We start from the raw sequence: 19,311 nt of genomic DNA on the forward strand, positions 1-19,311 counted from the left end.
GAAAGCACTAGGACCGCTCTCTTGACATAGCCCAGTCTTATTTTTAAACGTTGTTTCAGTCTCGTTTAGAGTAATAACTGAGTACATTCGTTCGTTTCTAATGCTCTCGAAACAAATTCGTCATTACTTGTAATGTGCGTCATCTCACCCAAATGAAAGAAGAAACATAGTCTATTTCTGCCACTTTTTTGATTGCAGGTTTGGAATTGACCAGTTGAGCTTAGTGGCAAACCACATAAGCACAGAGTGTATGATTCAGAAATTTTTGTGAGTGTTTGGTCGAAGGCTTAGTGTGTGCATGAGTGACAAGCATTGGCTTTCAAAAGGCATGCAAACACTGAAATGCCAAATTGATAGCTGAGGATATCAGTCTTCTCTCGACACCTCTGACGACGGCATCGGCAGCTGATGATAGTAGTAGTTAGATAGATAGATAGTAGTTCCAAGTGATCGTTGAGGCCATCACATTATTATTTCGCAATGTGGGTCCAATGATCATAAGGAAAAAAAAAAAAAAAAAAAAAAGGATCATGTGGGCGACCAAACGCCTGTTGCTTTTCATAAAAGTGCAAATTAGGCAAAGCTCCCGTTTTTGTTTGATTCTGTCTCCATAACAACCTCTTTATTCTGAATGCTTTTGAAGTCTGTTTGTTATGCTAAAAAGGCAACTTAAAACTCAGGTTTTAGCCACAAGACAAAAATTTGAACGTGGAGCTTCATGGCAACTACGATATGGGCAACTGATTACATTATTGTGTGGATGGCCATTGGCTACACGTATTGTTTTTTTTTCTTTCATCGGTTGGAGCATAAAACATATTTGATATAGAAGTGGGCATTAAAAAGCACTTGCAAGTCATATGCGAATCCAAATATTTGTGAATGCTTATTTAGTTATGTGCCAATGTCATACAATGAAACCGTCAACTGAATCTTGAAATCCTAAAGTGGTTCAGAAATGTAACTAACCAGGCTTGTTGAGGTGAAAGCTACATTTAGGTTTCTTGGCGACACTCAATTTTGATCAAAACGATTAAAAAATGAATTAGTAGTGCAGAATACAGTACATACCAATTTAGAAGTTTAAAAAATATTGCTGGCAATAAACACATTAACACTGCCCATAAAATGACTGGTATCAAACCAGTTATCGATGATGCTTATCCTAAGTAGAACCAACTTTATCAAGTATTATTGATTGAGTCATGTATTTTTAAATAACAGTTATGTAGATTTCTCTGTAATAAAATGTGACATCACTGTTTATTGTTAGCAAGTGCTGAAAATTGTTGAACAATTGGCCACCTGGGGTGACCAATTGGGTCAACCCCAAGAGGCTTAGAACGACAATTACCAATCACATCCTCTTCAATGAAAATCTGCCGGTCGATCTTGTACAATGAGTCGGAATATTCCTTGTGTAAATATATTCTTTCACAGAGTTTTATTTAATGTGGGGGTGGATTTGGGGGTCTTGAATGTTCAACTGATGAGGTGGAGGGAGATTGTGTACTACAGAAAAACCAGCAAACAGTAGAACTGGGCAGGGGAGATTATTAAAAAATAAAAACGAAATTACAAAACAACTGGCATACAAATTCACAAAAAAGAAAAAAAATGGGCAACAGACTCACCACCACTGAAGACAAGTCACGCAACAGTGGACAACGGTCGGAGACTGACTGAACGACAAGCAAACGGGCTGATGCGATAACGAGGCACACCTGGGAAAGATGAGCGGCTGAAGACGACCGATTTCGTTGATGCACAAGGGGAGGAGGGATGACGATGTTTTAAATTTAATTTGTTGTGCACTTCACTAATCTGGACCAGCAAACGGGCTACATCGAACCAGAAAGTTGCTTGATGCACTTTTAATCACAATGTGAGCCCTTATTCAGGCAGGCGCCTACTGTAAATACAGGATGACAAACCTCAGAGGTGTCCATTATCGAGTAGCTTTCCGTACTGCCTGTTGTTATGCCACCAAAATGATTTTGCAACATGTAGGGAGCATATCAAATGCACATTGCTTGATAATGTTGTTGTGCTACTTAACACACTATATCTTTGAATGCAAAGAGGAGCCAGAAACAGAGCTGTTCAGGTTGCAGGTACTGTACATGCACATTAGCCATGCGGCTGACACACTTTTCGGTCCGATATTTAAGTCAAGGGCCCCCCATGCGCATTATTGTTTGAACACCTTACTATAAATTGTGTGGCACGGTCATGTTAAAATTTATGACATTATTATTTCATTTGTCGGGGATCCGCTTAAATTAGGCAGATGTTATTAAATTAGGTCTTGGTATTATTAGTTCACATATTCCACATTATGTGACATCACGGGTAGCCAGTGTAATAGGTGTTGACGTAAACACCTGAGCAGTTACTGACCATGCATCCCACCCCTCAACCCCCTCATCAGCACAAGGGTTGATAATTGCATATGGCAGGGATTTCTGTGTACTTGGCCCACGGCGACTTGTACCCTATAACCATACACAAATCGATCTGACATGCGGTATTGGATTAAATTACCGAGCAGTGCAGTGACAGGGAAAAAGATGTGCTCCACCACTCTGTCTCACACGCACCCTCCCAATCCTGCTGGAGAGCGGGGGGATGTTCAGCCAACCAACATTTGATGGTCCTTATCGAAGTTCGGTCAAGCTTCCATATTGAGTGTAACATTACGCATATATCTCCAAATGACTGATTCCGATAAACTTGGAACATATATTCTTTTTAAATAAACGTGTGTAGTTCATGCCGGGCGGAGTCTATAGAAATATTTATTTTCGCAATCATTAAATTACATGTCGAGAAAATTTTTTTGAACAAGCACACAAGTGCGGATGAATGAAAATCAATCTACTACCACTTGAACTAGGAATCTCTCGCCTTTGCTCAAAATATAGTGCACAATCAGCTTATCAGGGAACCAAGAGTACAGCGCAACATCTCTGTGAGGGACTCAAAAGTCGTGCAGTTCAGAATTTGGCCACATTTTTCGAAACGTCATCATGCAAGATGTCAGCATCTTGTGTGAGACGATATTCCACTCCAATTAGCAAGTGTCTTAGTTTCTTTTGCTTTCTGGCTTTTTTTGGCAAGAATTATTCTAACTGCACGAGAATGTGGGATGAGAACATTAATTAGAATCACCTTTATTGGTAAAGTGTGTGAGCCACTCTAGCATTACAGCAACAAGAATAAATTTAGGACACAATACGGATACTTTAAGGAGACCATTAGTGCGATAGTACCCAACAATGACAGCTATGCAAATAATGCACAGATTCAAAGGCAAAATGCAGTGACCAGTTATTGCAATAAATATGACAATGCCAGTAGTGTAGATCAGCGGTCCTCAACCTTTTTTGCTCCATGGACCGGGTTAATGTCAGACAATATTTTCAGGGACCGGCCTTTAAGGTGTGGTGGATAAATACAACAAGCTATGGTAACGTTTAAATGTGCCTTCAAAATAAGATACACCGCAAATACAAAGTGCATGAAAAATACGACTCATCATCGCCACATATTATGCAGAGTGGGCTTGGTGCGTGGGAAGCTCCCATTGGGATAAATCTGTATTAAAAGTCAGACTCCTGATACTGTCTATTAAATGTAGCCTTTTTCGTGAAAGTCGTAGACTCCTCTTCTGTCCCCTGGTTTGTCTTTTTCCTCTTCCCAAAGGAACTTTCCAAAGAGATTGGTTTTAGTACTCATTTTGCTAGCTCCCAGATTTCATTTTAGCGGTAACCTAGCATGTGACCGAGAAGCGCCACCTTCACCGGCGTCAAGAGTGACATACTGTAGACCAGGGGTGTGTTTTTTTTTTTTTTTTTTTTTTTGTCGTGGGCCACATTTCTGTTACCATTTCCTTTGGAGAGCCGTTATGACTGGAAGCATATCAAGAACAGTTTATTTACTGTCATGACGGGTTTGGTCACAAGAACATGCTTACATTACATTGTCTCTCTTACTTAGTATATCCAAGAATTTTACATTTTTGGAAGAGATTTTAGCAAGCATCATGGAAGTCGACATGTTTGATTGGCTTTCGCGGGCCACAGATAATGATGCGGTGGGCCAAATCTGACCCCCCGTGTCTTGGGTTTGACACCTGTGCTGTAGACGAATGTAGCAGAGAATTAAATAAAACATCTTTCAGTTTCCGAAAATAAATAAAAAGTAAGTTGTTGTAAGTTATTTCTTCTCTCTGTTTGGCCCAATACCAAGTGACCCATGAACCGGTACCGGTTCGCAGCCCGAGGGTTGGGGACCACTGGTGTCGATGACTATTCATATAGTCATCACACCATTTCAATGGAGGCTTCTTCAATAGGTTTTATTCTTGAAACACAACTCATGAAAAATGACACTGATTTTGATGGTCTTCACATTCATGAACACAAGACATTTTGCAAATTCATCACGTCTAGCAAAAAAAGTGTTTTTATGAAAAATTTTATGAAAGTCAATACTTAATTGTGCAGTTTTAACAAAATGGCCAACTTGTGCCCCTCCAACAGATTTTAAACGAAACAGCTCTGGCTGAATGTCCCACTCAGATCTACCAAAGGTTGGAGGCATATGTAACATTCCTTTTCCAGAAAGTTTAATCTAAACTCGCTACATTCATTCTATGTTCCAATATTGTTCAAAAATGCTTTTAAAACAATCTTGCGTGTCGCGTGTCCATAGTCATCATCAGTCTCGTACCGATTATTATTCATGAGGGCATCTTTTAGTTCTGATACATTTGAAATCATACCTGTTTTTTCTATATATGTATGCATAAAGTATGCCGTGCTGTAACAGATGGAGCAAATGTATATTTTTTATAAAAATCTATCGAAATGGGATCAAAGATAGACTTGTGTCTGTCCTGGAGGGTAAGAGAACTTGAAAGTAGTTGTTCACTGCCATCTGACCATATTAACCTTTCATTTGTCCACGGTGGCAGTGCAGATAAAAAGGGATGCTGCATTTGTAGAAATCAATGCCAAATTGTTCCATTGACATTGTGCTAGCAGGTGCTTCTTAGTTGTTGTTTTTTTTCTTCTCTGAGACAACAAACCAGGAGCTGCTTGCTGCCTGTGTCAATGGTAATGTGGTTAGTTACTCCTGCCGAAGCTCAGCCCCTAGAGGCAGTGCCACTTCTCCAAAATTAAACTCTGCAACTCAGGGTGTATTATTAGATCATTATTTTTTTTTCTTATTTTGAAATATGTGAGTTGTTGTTTCGCGTGTTTAACAGGAATCTGCAACAGTTCGCTCTTTTTAAATCGACTTTCATGTAGATCAGGGATTTCAAACATACGGCCCACGGGCCGGAACAGTCATCCAAGGAGGTTCGATCAGGCCCGCAAGATCATTTAAAAGTGAAAAATGCATAAAAGACACAGAATGAATATTTTGAATAAGGTGCAATTTATGGAGTATCCGCGAGGGGACACACCGTTTTAATCAGAGTAGAATACAACAGCAGTCTCAATGTATCACTGAGACAGACCCAACACAGCAGACGCGACCAAGGACATGTGAATAATGTATTCTTGACACATTTAATAGCACTCTCCTTAATTTGTAAGGTGTAGGCAGGGATTAAATTTCGATTTTATACGCAGATGTGTAAATGGTTTAGAAATTCCTTTCTTTATAAATCTTGTTCAATCTTAAAATGCATTACTATATTTTTCAATACCAATTACTTGTTTAAGTTTTGTGCCTTTGTACAACAGTGGGATCAGTTGCAATGCATATACAGTCAAACCTCAGTTTTCGTCCATAATCCGTTCCAGAAGGCTGTTCGAAAACCGAAAAAAACGCTCTTTTTGAAATAAAAATGTTTACTGAACACATCTGCTCACGATGGAAAGCAACATGAGGAAGCGTCACTTAGCGTAAGGAAGGCAAGAGGAATCAAATGGTGCATTCAAGTGCGCTCAGTTTGTTCGGGAACCGAAATTTGTTCGTCATCCGAGGCATAAACAACTCGAAATTTTTGGTCGAAAACCGAAGTATGTGTATGTGTGTGAACGATAAAAGTAAATTGCACATTTGTCTAAGGTGCTTCATGAAATGTTTTGTAAAAGATATGTTCATGAAATATCAACATTTTCCTGTTGTTCTTGTGTTTCTTTAGACCAAAACAAAAGAAGGACATATTATTTTGGTTACTTATAGCAGGAGTATGGTATAATTTTAATGGTCCGGCCCCCTTGACATCTACTGAGGCCATATGTGGCCCACAATGTGAAATGAGTTTGACACCCCTGATATTGTCGATAAAAGGCATAATAGTGTACTTGTTGTCAGTTGTGCAGCTGCACACACAGCTAGAGTACTGCTCTAATGAATGCTGCTCAGCACCTACAGACTCATGGCAGCTGTTCATACAAAAAGGACAGCATATTTTCCACAAGGGGATGTCCCAAAGTGTTGTATGGCTCTTGGGCAGCCCGAGTGATACACTGGATTTGGCAACACATTTAACCTACCATGGTAGTTTGCATCGAGAGACCCTGCAACATTTGCCTTATTCAGTGCGTAGGAAGAGTGGACAGTGGTGGCAGATGCCCTGAGCATCTGACAGTGCTTTGAACATCAAAGAGCAACATCCCTACATCACTGTGCCCCCCCGCCCCTGCTCAAGCTCACTCGGTAGCTAAAGAACCATACAGGTAGATGGTGAAATTAGCCAGAAATTGATTACTACAAGTTGAATGCAATTCCAAAATCCAATGCCAAGAAAAAAATTGAACAGAAATTACTTTGCTTTTTTAAAAAAAAATATTATTATTATTTTTAAACAATTCATGGTCCATGGGGTATGGAACAAATGCATTATATTAAATAGTGAAAATCTAAATACTTTGAATAAAACAATCAGTTTTAGTCAGATGCTCATCCTTGGTGGCAAGAATAAGCTGACTACACGTATGGCATAAGATAAATGGAGGATAGTCATGATTTGCGTTATTTGTATTTCCTAAAAATATAATTTCTGGGTGTGTTCAAATTTCTTCATGCGGTTTTGGTGGATCCAGATTTGAGGGGCTGAGTGTTTTTGTTTCCGCCAGCACACTTTAAAGTGTGTGTGTGACATGAATCTGAATGAGCCTTTCGCCCTCCACACTATCTCCTCCACAGTGAAATGTTGTTATAGTCTTCATGGAAGAGCTGTAACAAAGTCGGATCACATTAGACATGTCCTGGAGACAGACAGACATAAGCGCGCGCACACACAAACACTAAATCCATAAATGGTGAGAGCAAAGTGGGTATTTTGTAGCTGAGCAGAAGTCATAAGGGTTTTCTTCACCTCTACAGTACACTGTACTGGCCATTTTTGGTTTTGTGGCGTGGCATTTATTGACCTGTCCCGTGACATTTAATTCAGACTGTAGCTACTTGCCATTTACTCAATGATGTTTACACTACGCACCTGCCACCATCCACACAAGCCCATCCTAGCACATGCATCCCTACCTCAGCAGTCACTTTACAAGTGTACGGAATTATGTAACACTTTTACACTTAAGGTTGCAATATTTTATTGAGGTTATAGATACAGAGGTTCTGTGGACCATATCAGTGAAATTATGTGTGTGATTAAAAAAAAAGTTTTGAGAAAGATCACTTTCAATGAGCAGTACAGCAAGAATACTTTCTTCGACATGGTGAGCAAATGCAGAATATTTCGCTACGACCTTTAGTGGCACATGTTTTGTCACCAGATGTTATGGCCCAAAAAGCTGACTGTTGCAAGGTGAGCTTCAGCTACTATGCCACCCAAAGCGTACAGAACAATTCAGATACTCGCTTGTGGACAAGAACAAGAAGAACCAAAGTGGCAAATGTCTTCTGAGAAGTTTATTAAAAGGGAAAAACACTCAAACATACAGATGCAAAATGAGAACACGTAAAGGAGTTGCACGCCCAGAAATAATACCCGATACTAGTCACAGACGCATGAACACTACACTTCGTAGTTTATTTGCATTCTCTTTACCTTGTTTGTGTGTGTGTGTGTGCGTGTGCATGTGCGCGTGTGTATATTTTCTGTGCAGACAAAGGCCAGTTATGAACAACACCCTGAAACAGTGCCAGTTTCTCTGCGCCCGAGATCATCTAAGATGGAGTGATGCAAAGTGGAAAAAGTGTTCTGTGGTCTGATGAGTCCACATTTCAAATTAGTTTTGGGAGGTGTGGATGTCGTGTCCTCCGGGCCAAAGCACAAAAGAATCATCCGAACTGTTATGGACGCGAATTCTAAAAGCCATCATCTGTGGTACTGCTCGTGTAAAGAAATGTCTGTATTTAAACATTTATTGGGAGTCTGTACTGAGTAAAATTTTATTTGGTATTTCCAAGCACAGTGTTTATGTTTGAACTGTGCGTAATGTTGCAGTGGCTTACAATAATAAATGCAGGTACGGTATATTTTAGAAATCAAACTTATGCCTCCTTTTTCATAACCCTAAATATCCTGCAATAATCTATGTTATAATATGATTGGCAATCAAATAAGTGTCAACCTGACTTTCTACCGTCATTTAAATCAATGTCATCTATTCGAAGTAGCAAATCCATGTTTCTCAGCTATCATCAGACTGGCTCTGAATCAAGACTGTCAATCATCCACCGAGCCCCTTCAAACCCTTCCCTCTTGTTCTGTTCTCTTGTGTAGATCATCAGTTTATTCATGCCAACCCTAACTCAATCACAGACTTCCACCAGAACAGTAACGAATTACTGCAGGCAAAATTACAGTCATTTGTCTCAGTCGACGCATGTCGTATTGGCTTTCCTTTACTGTCTTTTTATACCAGAGCACCTGTACCATTGTCAACATCTTTCTCTTCCTCCAGTCTAATATTGGCTATCCTATTTGGAGACAGTAAGCCGCCAGTTGGCACAAACCACAGTCAAATGGCTCTGTTTGTGTATCGTCGGAGTTGTCATGAATGTAGACGGACAACCTTTTGGGTTTGCGTCAGGTCACCTCTGCATCACATTTGTAATGTGGGATATGTGACTTGTGAGCTGTGGCTGTCATTAAGGCAGGCGGGGGTGGGGCTTAATTACAGCTCTTTCATCTCACACTGAATTGCCACTTTCAGTTCGAGCCGGAGAAGGACAAGACGTCAGCGCTCGGCTCCATCCGTATCGCCACTGTTCACAAGTGACTCTTATTCTTGACAATTAAATACATTTGTGAAAGAGGGAAACTATTGACCTTTTCATAGAATTTAGATTATTTTATCTTTACTCGGAGAACACCATGATGGCAATAAAACCTAACAATAAATGTTTTCCAAGTTGCATATTTATCACACATACTGTAACTGTTTGCGTATTGACGCAAATAATATTAGAGGTGTTACGATTCACAATCATTTTTTATCTATTTGCCACCTCCCATTTTTCTATTGTTTCACATCAAAAACAACAGGAGTCTCTTCCATAATGATACAGTTTAACACATGGACTAAAAAGTGAGACAAGAAAGACTCCTTATTATTATGTCATAATTATTTATGTACAAATACTTCAGTGAAGTTGTTTATTTGCCTTGCACAGTAAAAACACAACAGTAGCAGCGACCAATGAAATTCTTACTTTGTTAGTCTTTCTCCACGATTGCAAAAAATAAAACAACAATTTTACAAAAAGACAGGGTCTGACATTAGTGATACTCGGATGACCCTGGGCCAATGTTTTATTTTTTAAACATGCAAAACAACTACAGATGTAATATCATTGACAAAATCTCCTTTTACACCATGCATTCTTCCAAGCAAGCAGAAATGAGTGCTTTAAAAATTTGGGAAACACCTGTCTACTTTTTCTGCCAGACCTTTAAATGAGCAACCTGTGCTTGTGAAGTATCCATTGGGGGAATCCTTGGTTGATGTTTGCATAGGAGGAACCCAATTGCCTCTGAAAATTTGAAGCCTTGAAATCCTCTAATGAAGTCAAACGGGCAGAATGGACTGCCAATACATTCATCAACAACTGTGTTAAAATGTCTTTTTTGTTGTTGTTGTATTTTTGTATTTTCCCCTCCCATTTCTAGAGCGACTGTATTACACCAACACTAGTCAACGTTTTCACTCCGTCATTTGCGTCAAAGCGCTTGCACATGATAGACACATACTTGGTACTTTGACAAATGTACCGTAAATTCCGGGCTACAGACCGCAACTGATTAAGAGCCGCATGCTCGGATTTATGAAGAAAAATCAATTTTGTAAGTATATGCTCCACACCGTACTATAAACAGCTGGCCAATGAGTATGCGGGGGTTTGCTTCTGCGTCCCTGCCACCGTAGAGCGCCTCCGGGTGCGGTCCCCCGCTGAACCCCCGCAGAAAAAAAAACCACATCATTTCTTAAGGTGAGAATAATCTCCATATTTTTATGAGCATGATAAATGCATTTGCACAACGAAATTACGCTGAAACACATAATAAGAGTCCAGACAAAGAGATCTTGATGCGCATCTGCGTAATTACGAGGAGAAATACTGCAGCCCACTAGGGTATAAATAGAATAATGCAAATCATATAAATGGGAAAAGATGTATGAAATTATTTCTCTAGTCAGCCGCTTAAAAATGATCATCGTTGGCAGCTTTAGGCCTGATGATGCGCGGCTCAAAACACAGGTAAAATGTGTTCTCTCGTGGCCGCTTGTTTTCAGTATGACGGGGAGTCACCTTTTTTATTTACACTGAGTGAGAGGCAAATCAAATGTCAGAGGGTCTTCGTCCATATTTATTATTTCATCTGGGCTGATGGAATTCTCCGCCATCTTTGTTTGTGTGAATGTGCGGAACGAAGCAAGTTTGTCCTCGTAATTGGGAGGGAGCTCCTGACATAACGTCGTGCGTGCCCTAATAGACCGGCTTCCATTTCATGAAACTATTACACCATGACGGCCCACCTTCAAAACCTTTAAAAGCCTTGGTTGTCTTTTTACACTGGCTCAGTTCTTCTTGCCGGAGCCTCCATCTTCGCACCATCGACTCGTCTTTGCCAAGATTCCGAGCGGCAGCTCGATTTCCTTCTTTAACTGCCAGAGTGATTGCTTTTAGTTTAAAAGCTGCATCATATGCTTTTCATCTGGTATTCTCCATGTTAATCAGGGTGAGAAGAAAGACTGAAATAAGGAAGTCGTGATTACCGGTAATCATACAATTTCGTTGGACCCCTGTGTACTACTCAGTCGTTTTATTGGTCGACTGTTGCCGTGTAACACACGGACCACTGCGCTTGCTCAATAGGCATGAAGGGTCCATGCAACCGCATGCCCATATGTGGAAGTGCTGATAGAGCAGCCTTCCACGAAGTAAAAATGATGTGCTATGTTTTGTGGTTCCATGTGAGGTCATTGCCAAGTGTGATGTGGGTACCAAGTAATTGAAAAATGTGACTGACAACAAGAATTTTCGTTCTTGCTCTTTTGTTTGTGTGCGTGTGTCTGTGTTTCTTTAAACCAGAAGGGTGGCATTGTGAATAAAAAATGTTTCATGAAACATCACAGATTTTTCCATTTCCTCTAAAATTAACCACTGAAACAATCATCCTCCAGTTGATTCCATAACTTTTGGAGGGGTTGTATGTGTCACATGCCAGTACTCGGGGATCTGAAGGCCCTGGGCAGTTTAGATTGACATAGCAACACATTCAAGATGAACTCTGACTAGGCACACACAAAAAAAAAAGACTAATAACCAACACACAACCTAAAACTGGGCATCCAAAGCACACTATGTTCATAACCAGTCTTTCCTTCTTTATTTGTGTTAACATTTATTACAGACAGAGGTCATCAAGGGTCCGTGTGGCAGCGTGGGAATGACGTTCAGGCATGTGCCTGCCAGTGAGGGAGAAGCAGTCCATGTGAGCATCGAGACGGTGACGCCGAACTCCCCTGCAGCCTTGGCAGACTTGCAGCGAGGTGATCGGCTCATCGCAATCGGAGGTTTGAGATGGCTTATTCATTATCGGTTTTTGCTGAAAGGATTGAGAAATAATGTTGCAATAAAAATCTGACTTGGAGAAGATCTGTTTATTGAAACCAAACGCAATATTGTAACAAATGTCATTCGTGTTTTTTTGGAATACTAATTGACGTCCATTTTCGACAGGTGTCAAAGTGACATCGTCAGTTCAAGTGCCCAAACTTCTGAAACAGGCTGGAGACAGGGTAGTAGTCCTCTATGAGAGGCCGGTCCGCCACCAGACTCCGTCCCTCGGAAGCCTGGGAACTCTTCAGGAGGGATTTGGGCAGCTGGAAGAATCGGGCTTCATATCCCAACCTGGGGGATACGAAGAAGACCCGGCCCCCATCACCACTCTGTCTGACATAACTGACAGTAAAGACATGGACTCTGAATTTGAAGAGTTGATTGTGGACTCCAAACCCAGCCCGAATGTCGGCCCCCTCAGCACCAGTGATACGAAGGATGATTTCCTTCTCACAGTAAACCAAAGCCCCAAAAAAACAGTGGCCAATTTGGCTTCTAAACCTCTTGGGACCATATCACCCATCCTCAACCGTAAGCTAAACCTAGTGGGCCTCCAATCACCACTAAAGGCCCAACCAAAAGAATCCCCAAAGCCCTCCCGACAGAAGACGAGCAACAATTCAGGAGATAGTTTGCAGCGCCCCGCGATGCCCCCTCCACCGCCGCCCTCTCGTCCCCCGGTGCCACCAAGACCTCAAATACGGTTGTCGTCTGCCGGTTCAGAGTCCATTTTTTTGGAAAGCGTTGATTCTACGACAAGCACGACTCCCCTAATATCAACTGCGACGGCCACTGTCAGTGCTTCAGAGAAATCTCCTGAAAAAGCTCCTCTGACAGGAGCCATTGAAGACCTGGCTGGCACCGAGAAGATAGGTGTCAAACCGAGTGAGGCGAAGTCCACCAGGCCGTCAGAGCCCAGCGATGACATTGGAATCACATCCTTCACGAGTAGCAAGGCAGACCAGGCAAAGGACAAAGTTTCCGAGAGCTCTTGCAGCACACGGGACAGTCTAGAAGAGCACCCCTTCTGGGAATCCCCAGAATCTATGTTTCGTCATCGGACAACTTGTTGGCCCAAGGCCTCTGTTGTGTTTGAGGTGGACAGCAACCACAAGTACCTTAATGTGGCCCTTTGGTGTAAAGATCCCTTTAAGCTGGGCAGTTTGCTGTGCCTGGGCCATGTCAGCCTCCATCTGGAACACGTAGCCCTTGAGTGTATGGCAACATCTTCAGCAGAATACCAGAGCACATTTAAGCTTGGGCCTCCAGAGCCTCGAGCTAATGTCAGCCGCACCGCACTACGCAGCCTCAGTACCCACAAAGGCTTCAATGAGAAGTTGTGTTATGGAGACGTTACTCTAAATTTCTGTTACCTAGCAGGGGATGAGTTGGACTATCCTGGAATGGCAGAAAGGGAGCGAGAGGGGAGTCTCCACGATGATGATCTAAGGGAGCGGGTGAGAGAACAGTTCCCCACAGCCTCGCGTGATGACTTGGCCTACGGTGCCATGCAGCTCGTTGAGGTTCGCCACAACTTCCAGGACACCCAGTTCCAAAACCCGACCTGGTGTGAATATTGTAAAAAGAAAGTTTGGACCAAGGCAGCCTCGCAGTGTATGATCTGCGCATATGTTTGCCACAAGAAATGCCAGGAAAAATGCCTTGCAGAAAGTCCCTTGTGTGTGGCACCGACCGAGCGTCGAGGAGCTGACCCTGAGGCCAAGTCCACTATTAATCGGGCCACAAGTGGCTTAACCCGCCATATCATCAACACAAGCTCCCGCCTGCTTAACCTACGCCAGGCCCCCAAGACTCGCCTGGTCGAGCAGGTCACGGATGCGGTGCCCGGAGCTGTGGATCCTTCCCCTAAGCATACTCCAAACACCTCAGACAACGAGAGCAGCGATACCGAGACCTACACCAGTGGTGCCAGCCCCTCCAAGCAACCCGTCGGCGGCGGCGGGGGAAGCGGTAAACTGGTTCGCAACGAGGGCGGCTTGGACGATAGCGTGTTCATCGCCGTAAAAGAGATCGGCCGCGACCTCTACCGAGGTTTGCCCACCGATGAGCGTTCTCAAAAACTTGAGCTGATGCTGGACAAGCTGCAGCAGGAAATCGATCAGGAGTTGGAGCACAACAATGCCCTTTTGATGGAGGAAAGGGAGACCAGCGATCCCAGGCGGAAGGTGCTCATTAGTTCGGCCCTTTCCAAGTCCGGCGAAAGGCTGCAGGCACTCACTCTGCTCATGATTCACTATCGTGCGGGCATTGAGGACTTGGAGTCTGTGGAGAGCACCTCTCCTTCGGAGCAACAATGTTTTAAGGGCAGAGGGGACGGCTTAGAGGAGGAGGCCCTGATGGGAGCGGAGGTCTATGACAGTGACATATGCAACCCGGCGGACTTGCAACTGTTGGATGACATCACTGAGGAGCAGATCTGTGTGGAGGCGCTCCACTAAATTGCACCAGAGAGCAGACAGAGGAGGAGGAACCGTTTTTTTTTTCTTCTTTTTTTTGAAGGGGGTATCGCTAGTTGAAAGGGGGATACCGTCCATTGTTTTCATCACATCTCACAAAATACATGAAGGAATTTCCCCCTACGAATACTTGGTTGCACCTGCTAATTCTTTTATTTTGCACTGTGTCCATACTTTAGGTTTCAAAGGGAAGTAGAACGCTGTAGTGTTGCTGGTAGATTGCTCGTTCAGGATATTTTTCTGATGAAATGTCTTTGTAAAACTTTCCCCCTCTCAATGATGTCATCACACGCCGGATTTTTTTTTTTTGGTGTGTAATGAAAGTCAAGTAATTGTTCAGTAGGAACTCGCTGTCAGGTTAAGGTCAAAACAGCTTCAGCAGATCACATGAGGGGAGGTTGGGGGGGAGATCGTCTTTCGTGTGAACATTGCAGTCATGCTTTCTACCCCTTTTTTTTTGTTAGGAGCACTTTTAAAAGCAGACCTTTTAATATTCACAAATGACTCCTTTTGGGGGCATTTCAGCAACTGCAAGCTAACTGGGATGGATGTTATGTTTCTATTTTAGTTGTATCACTTCGGCCAAACATGTTTCATACGACCATATAAAACGTGTTTTTGATGAAGATTTCAAGGTGTTGTCTTGTTTTTTTTTGGTTTCATATTTTAAATAAATTCTTTCAATGTTTATTTTATAAATGTGATGTGAATAACTTGGTGGATTTGGATGAATCTTCTGATTACTTCATGTTTCAGTTTGCTTTTATGTCGGAGGAAAATAAGAGATCTTAAAAAAAATGTCTGATTTCGTACATGCCATCTGCCTTCATGAGTGGTCATGAATGCCCAATCTATTTCCCATATTGCGTTTGTTTTGTCAATACCAACATTACCAGTCAAACGTTTTGGAAGCATGCACAAATTATTATTATTATTATTTTAATTGTAGATCAATACTTCATACTGTACTTCAGTCATCGACATCGTGAATGATGGAATTATTTGGGAAGAAACCCCCGTCCACCAAAACAATGTTTTACAATTTAGATTTTTCAAAGTAGCCACCTTGTGCCCAGATTACCGATTTGTACATCTTTTGTATTTTTTCAGTCAGCTTGATGGGCATTATCAAGAGTTAAGAACTTGAATTTGAAGGCGTTTCGAAACTTTCGACTGGTACTGCACCCCCATTATATTCCACACATTGATCATTTTTGTCTTCAGCCCCAAAAAGCCATCAGCTCCCTAAATGTTATCCTCTTATTAATTTTCTTAAATGCTCCTGGAAAGCCGCCACTTTTAGTCCATCCATTTTTAATACAAAATTCTAAACATTATTTATGCGGTTATTGCCAACCTAATGCCACTTCAAGTCTACACAAACACAGTTTGATTCTCCCATTAAAAATATTTGGGATCTGTTGGTTGGAAGTGTAATATTAAAAACACACACACACACACACACAATGTGAGCCCCAAAATGAAAATAGAAAAGCAACTTGGAGTAATCGCCTGCTGAAATACTGCACAGAAATCTGGATAAGATCGTATTGATATTAAAACCAATACCCCCCCCCCCCCCCCCCAACAGTATGTCCTCTTTAATGCAATGTTGCTCGACATAGCTGCTGTACTTAATCTTTGTCAAGTTAAAGTCCAACTGTAAGTAGGTCAACAGTTGCAGGTCATTGATCTGGTCTGCACCTGAAGAAACACTCAATCTTTCCAACCTCCTCTCATCTTCTGTAATCATTTTCTTACTAACAATCAAATATTCAAATATTTAAAAGTCAAGAAAGTTACCACATGCAAATCAAAGAAAGGATGTGGGGGGTGTCAGAGTACACAATCACACGGTGAGGCAACCGCCCTCAGATATCATCTCAATTCATGTCTGACTATGAACCTGAAACGGCGAGCTATGGGATGGCCATCTTCAAAACAAAGCCCGCACGGCTATCAATGCTGCGGAGGCACAAGAATTAGCAACCGTTCCGTTGATCACCTTTTGTTTTGCCACTGTAACCTTTACTTTTTGAGACGCTTTACAACTTTTGCGCGGGGGTCGCTTTTGCGTTCTGGCTGAACAATTGCAACACATGTCTCAAGTTTGTTACTGTATGTTCTGATTTTGTGCAATATTCTTTATATTGGACATGGAGCTAATGACTAGATCGTTTCTCTTTTGTAATTAGATATGTGCAGCCTGTGTATCTTTACGTCGAATAAAATCACGTGGTCTCCGAACCCATGAGGTGATCTTCACACAGTAAAACTGACTTGTAGGCCTGCCGAGCTTTGCTTTTGCCTCTGCTGCTGCTGTTTCAATGTGATTGACCACAGTACTGTTTCTCACTTACTTGTGCCCATCACAGCTGTTCAGCAGGTTACAGTCTTCATATGGTAGGGATGTTGTGCACAGTTTTTCTTCAGGTTCATGTCTGGAAGCTTTATTGTACTTATCCAAAATAAAACAAAGCTTGAATTCATTTACTGTGGCTTGTAGTTCATGTCAGCTATAATAATATCGCTCTCATGAAGGTTTTTTTAAAAAAAACAAACGCTTTTTACACGTTAAAGTACTGGAACAGGGACCCGGTGATCACCTCACAGTGCAGAGGTTGTAGGTTCAATCCTAGCTCCAGCCTTCCTGTGTGGCGTTTGCATGCGTGGGTTTTCTCCGGGTACTCCGGTTTCCTCCCACATTGCCAATATCTATATATATATTGCGCGTCGTCCCGCACGCGGTCTGTCCTTCCGTCTGTCCCTTTTCAAACCGTACCTACTTCACCGCGCTGCTGCGCGCCGCCACTGCGCCGCTCAGGCAGTGGCTCACTACGATCGCGCGGGCATCTTAGCGAAAAAATGTTGTCTACCCACAAGCATTGCAATGAAATTGTTAGTTATTTAGTAGAGCTAAACATCTTTTTATTTTCGCGATAAGCAATGAAGATGAACAAAAAGTTGAACCAAGCAACAACACTTTTGTGGGCCGAAGGCCCACCTTAACCAGCCTTCCGCAGGAACTAGCTGATGAGCCGCCCGGAGGGCGGTGAACCACCACCTTACCAGCCTTCCGCAGGAACTAGCTGATGAGCCGCCCGGAGGGCGGCGAACCAGCTAGTGTATATATATATATATATATATATATAATATATATACACAGTATATATATAATCAAAAAGACAAAAACAACAAAAAATGCAGAGCTCAATGCAGAGACCATTCAGACATAAGTTCCAATAATTTGGCTCACTTGAAAAGCTTGCTCTTCCCTAAGCTGACAAACGCATCTAGAGACAAATCCCAAGAAATAAAAAGTGGACTTCTGAAATTCTCCTTCATTTTCGTCCCCTTCGGTACACAACAAATACAAAGGCATTGACCATGCCGTTCCAATCTTTTGGGTGTGTACTATAGACAATCCGTGTATCATACGTTCTTTCGTTTTTCACAAACCATTCTTTGGATTTCATTCAGAGAAAAACGTGCAGCTGCCGACTTGATTTTCAATTTGGCGCTACAAGCCAACGTCCGTCTGCCTCAAAGAACGTGCCTCAAAGAACGTGAGTCGGTGTCCTTTTGTCCACCCACTTCAGTGTGGCAAAGTTCTGCTGCATCACCTTGCACGTTTTGAGGTGCAGGATTATGCGATATTGCTGGCATCGGGCCCAAACAAATTTGAATAATTGCATATTTTTTCACAAATCTATACTATTGGTCACTCCACGTGTGTGTGTGTGTGTGTGCTACTTTTCATTAGTTTTTAAAATTTTTAATCATTGACTCATTTTCAATGTTGAAAATAGCTCGCTCTCTTTGACTATGCAAGGTTCAATTTTCGAGCAAACATGCCTTTTTTATTTTTGGGTCTCCTGAAAAGCGATGATCGTAGCGATACAGCAATTCGCACAAATACCACACAAATATTTAAAGCTCACTCTGGAAATCACTCTGGAAAATCACAGTGCGTGATACAAGTGTCTGGAAATATTTGGGAGATGTGAAGAGCGATAGAAACATGGCCTTGTCTACCAAACTCAACGCGGGAGCAATTGCGCAATCTGAGGTTAGGCTTGTCTTGCTTGTTGCCACACACTGTGTCACACGGATGTATTTGAACAGAAAATATGACCACTCTGCCGTCTTTCGAGTGAAAAATACAATTCAACATAAAGGACAGAGCAGAGAACTAGACTCTGAAATGTCATGTTTAATCATTATTTCTGACTCGTTATGACCCCCCTCCCCACATTGTCTGTCCTCTGCTGTTTGCTACACACTGACCCTGTTGCACGTTTCAGAAGGGACAACAAGCATTTTAATGACCAAACATGAAAAGCAGCAAGAAAATTCACATATTTTAAGTCCCCCCCACCACCTTCACCTAATGTGAATGTATTTCGCAACATATTTTCTGCATTTATAATCAAGCGTGAGGGGAGCGCATTGTGTCAGCATCTGGAAAGTAATTCAGCGACTGTGGTAAGATCGACAGGTTGATTACGGTGTCTGCTCCCACATTATCATGTCAGACTAACTTTTTTTCTTTGCCTTCCATCCTTAGCGGAGACCGTCAATAAATTTGGACACCGAACTGAAAAGTATGCACAGTCTTCTATGTACAGGAGCCTACAGTTACATCTTTCTTACCCAAGGAAGATTTCAGGGGTTTTCAATTCAAATTCAAGCAGCCTCACATATTGGTTTCGAATATACCACATTTAATATAGAATAGGGTTTCCACTTGGTGTGGAAACAGTTCACATAGATGACTAAAGAG

At 42.0% G+C, this 19,311-nt stretch overlaps 1 protein-coding gene across 2 annotated transcripts in view; it reads left to right on the plus strand.

The window, feature by feature from the left end:
• pdzd8 (PDZ domain containing 8) overlaps window positions 1-17,017 on the plus strand; it is a 50,011-nt gene extending 32,994 nt beyond the window's left edge. The window contains exons 4-6 of one of the 2 annotated variants that reach the window (XM_052081021.1): window positions 11,843-12,005; window positions 12,172-16,122; window positions 16,184-17,017. In XM_052081021.1, the coding sequence (XP_051936981.1) occupies window positions 11,843-12,005; window positions 12,172-14,510 (2,502 nt within the window). In that variant the 3' untranslated portion in view covers window positions 14,511-16,122; window positions 16,184-17,017. The remainder of the gene's footprint in view (window positions 1-11,842; window positions 12,006-12,171; window positions 16,123-16,183) is intronic. The other variant, XM_052081020.1, reaches the window with a different exon arrangement.
• Window positions 17,018-19,311: the final 2,294 nt, after the last annotated feature.

This window comes from Hippocampus zosterae, chromosome 11 (genome assembly GCF_025434085.1).
Source record: "Hippocampus zosterae strain Florida chromosome 11, ASM2543408v3, whole genome shotgun sequence".
Classification (NCBI taxonomy): domain Eukaryota; kingdom Metazoa; phylum Chordata; class Actinopteri; order Syngnathiformes; family Syngnathidae; genus Hippocampus; species Hippocampus zosterae.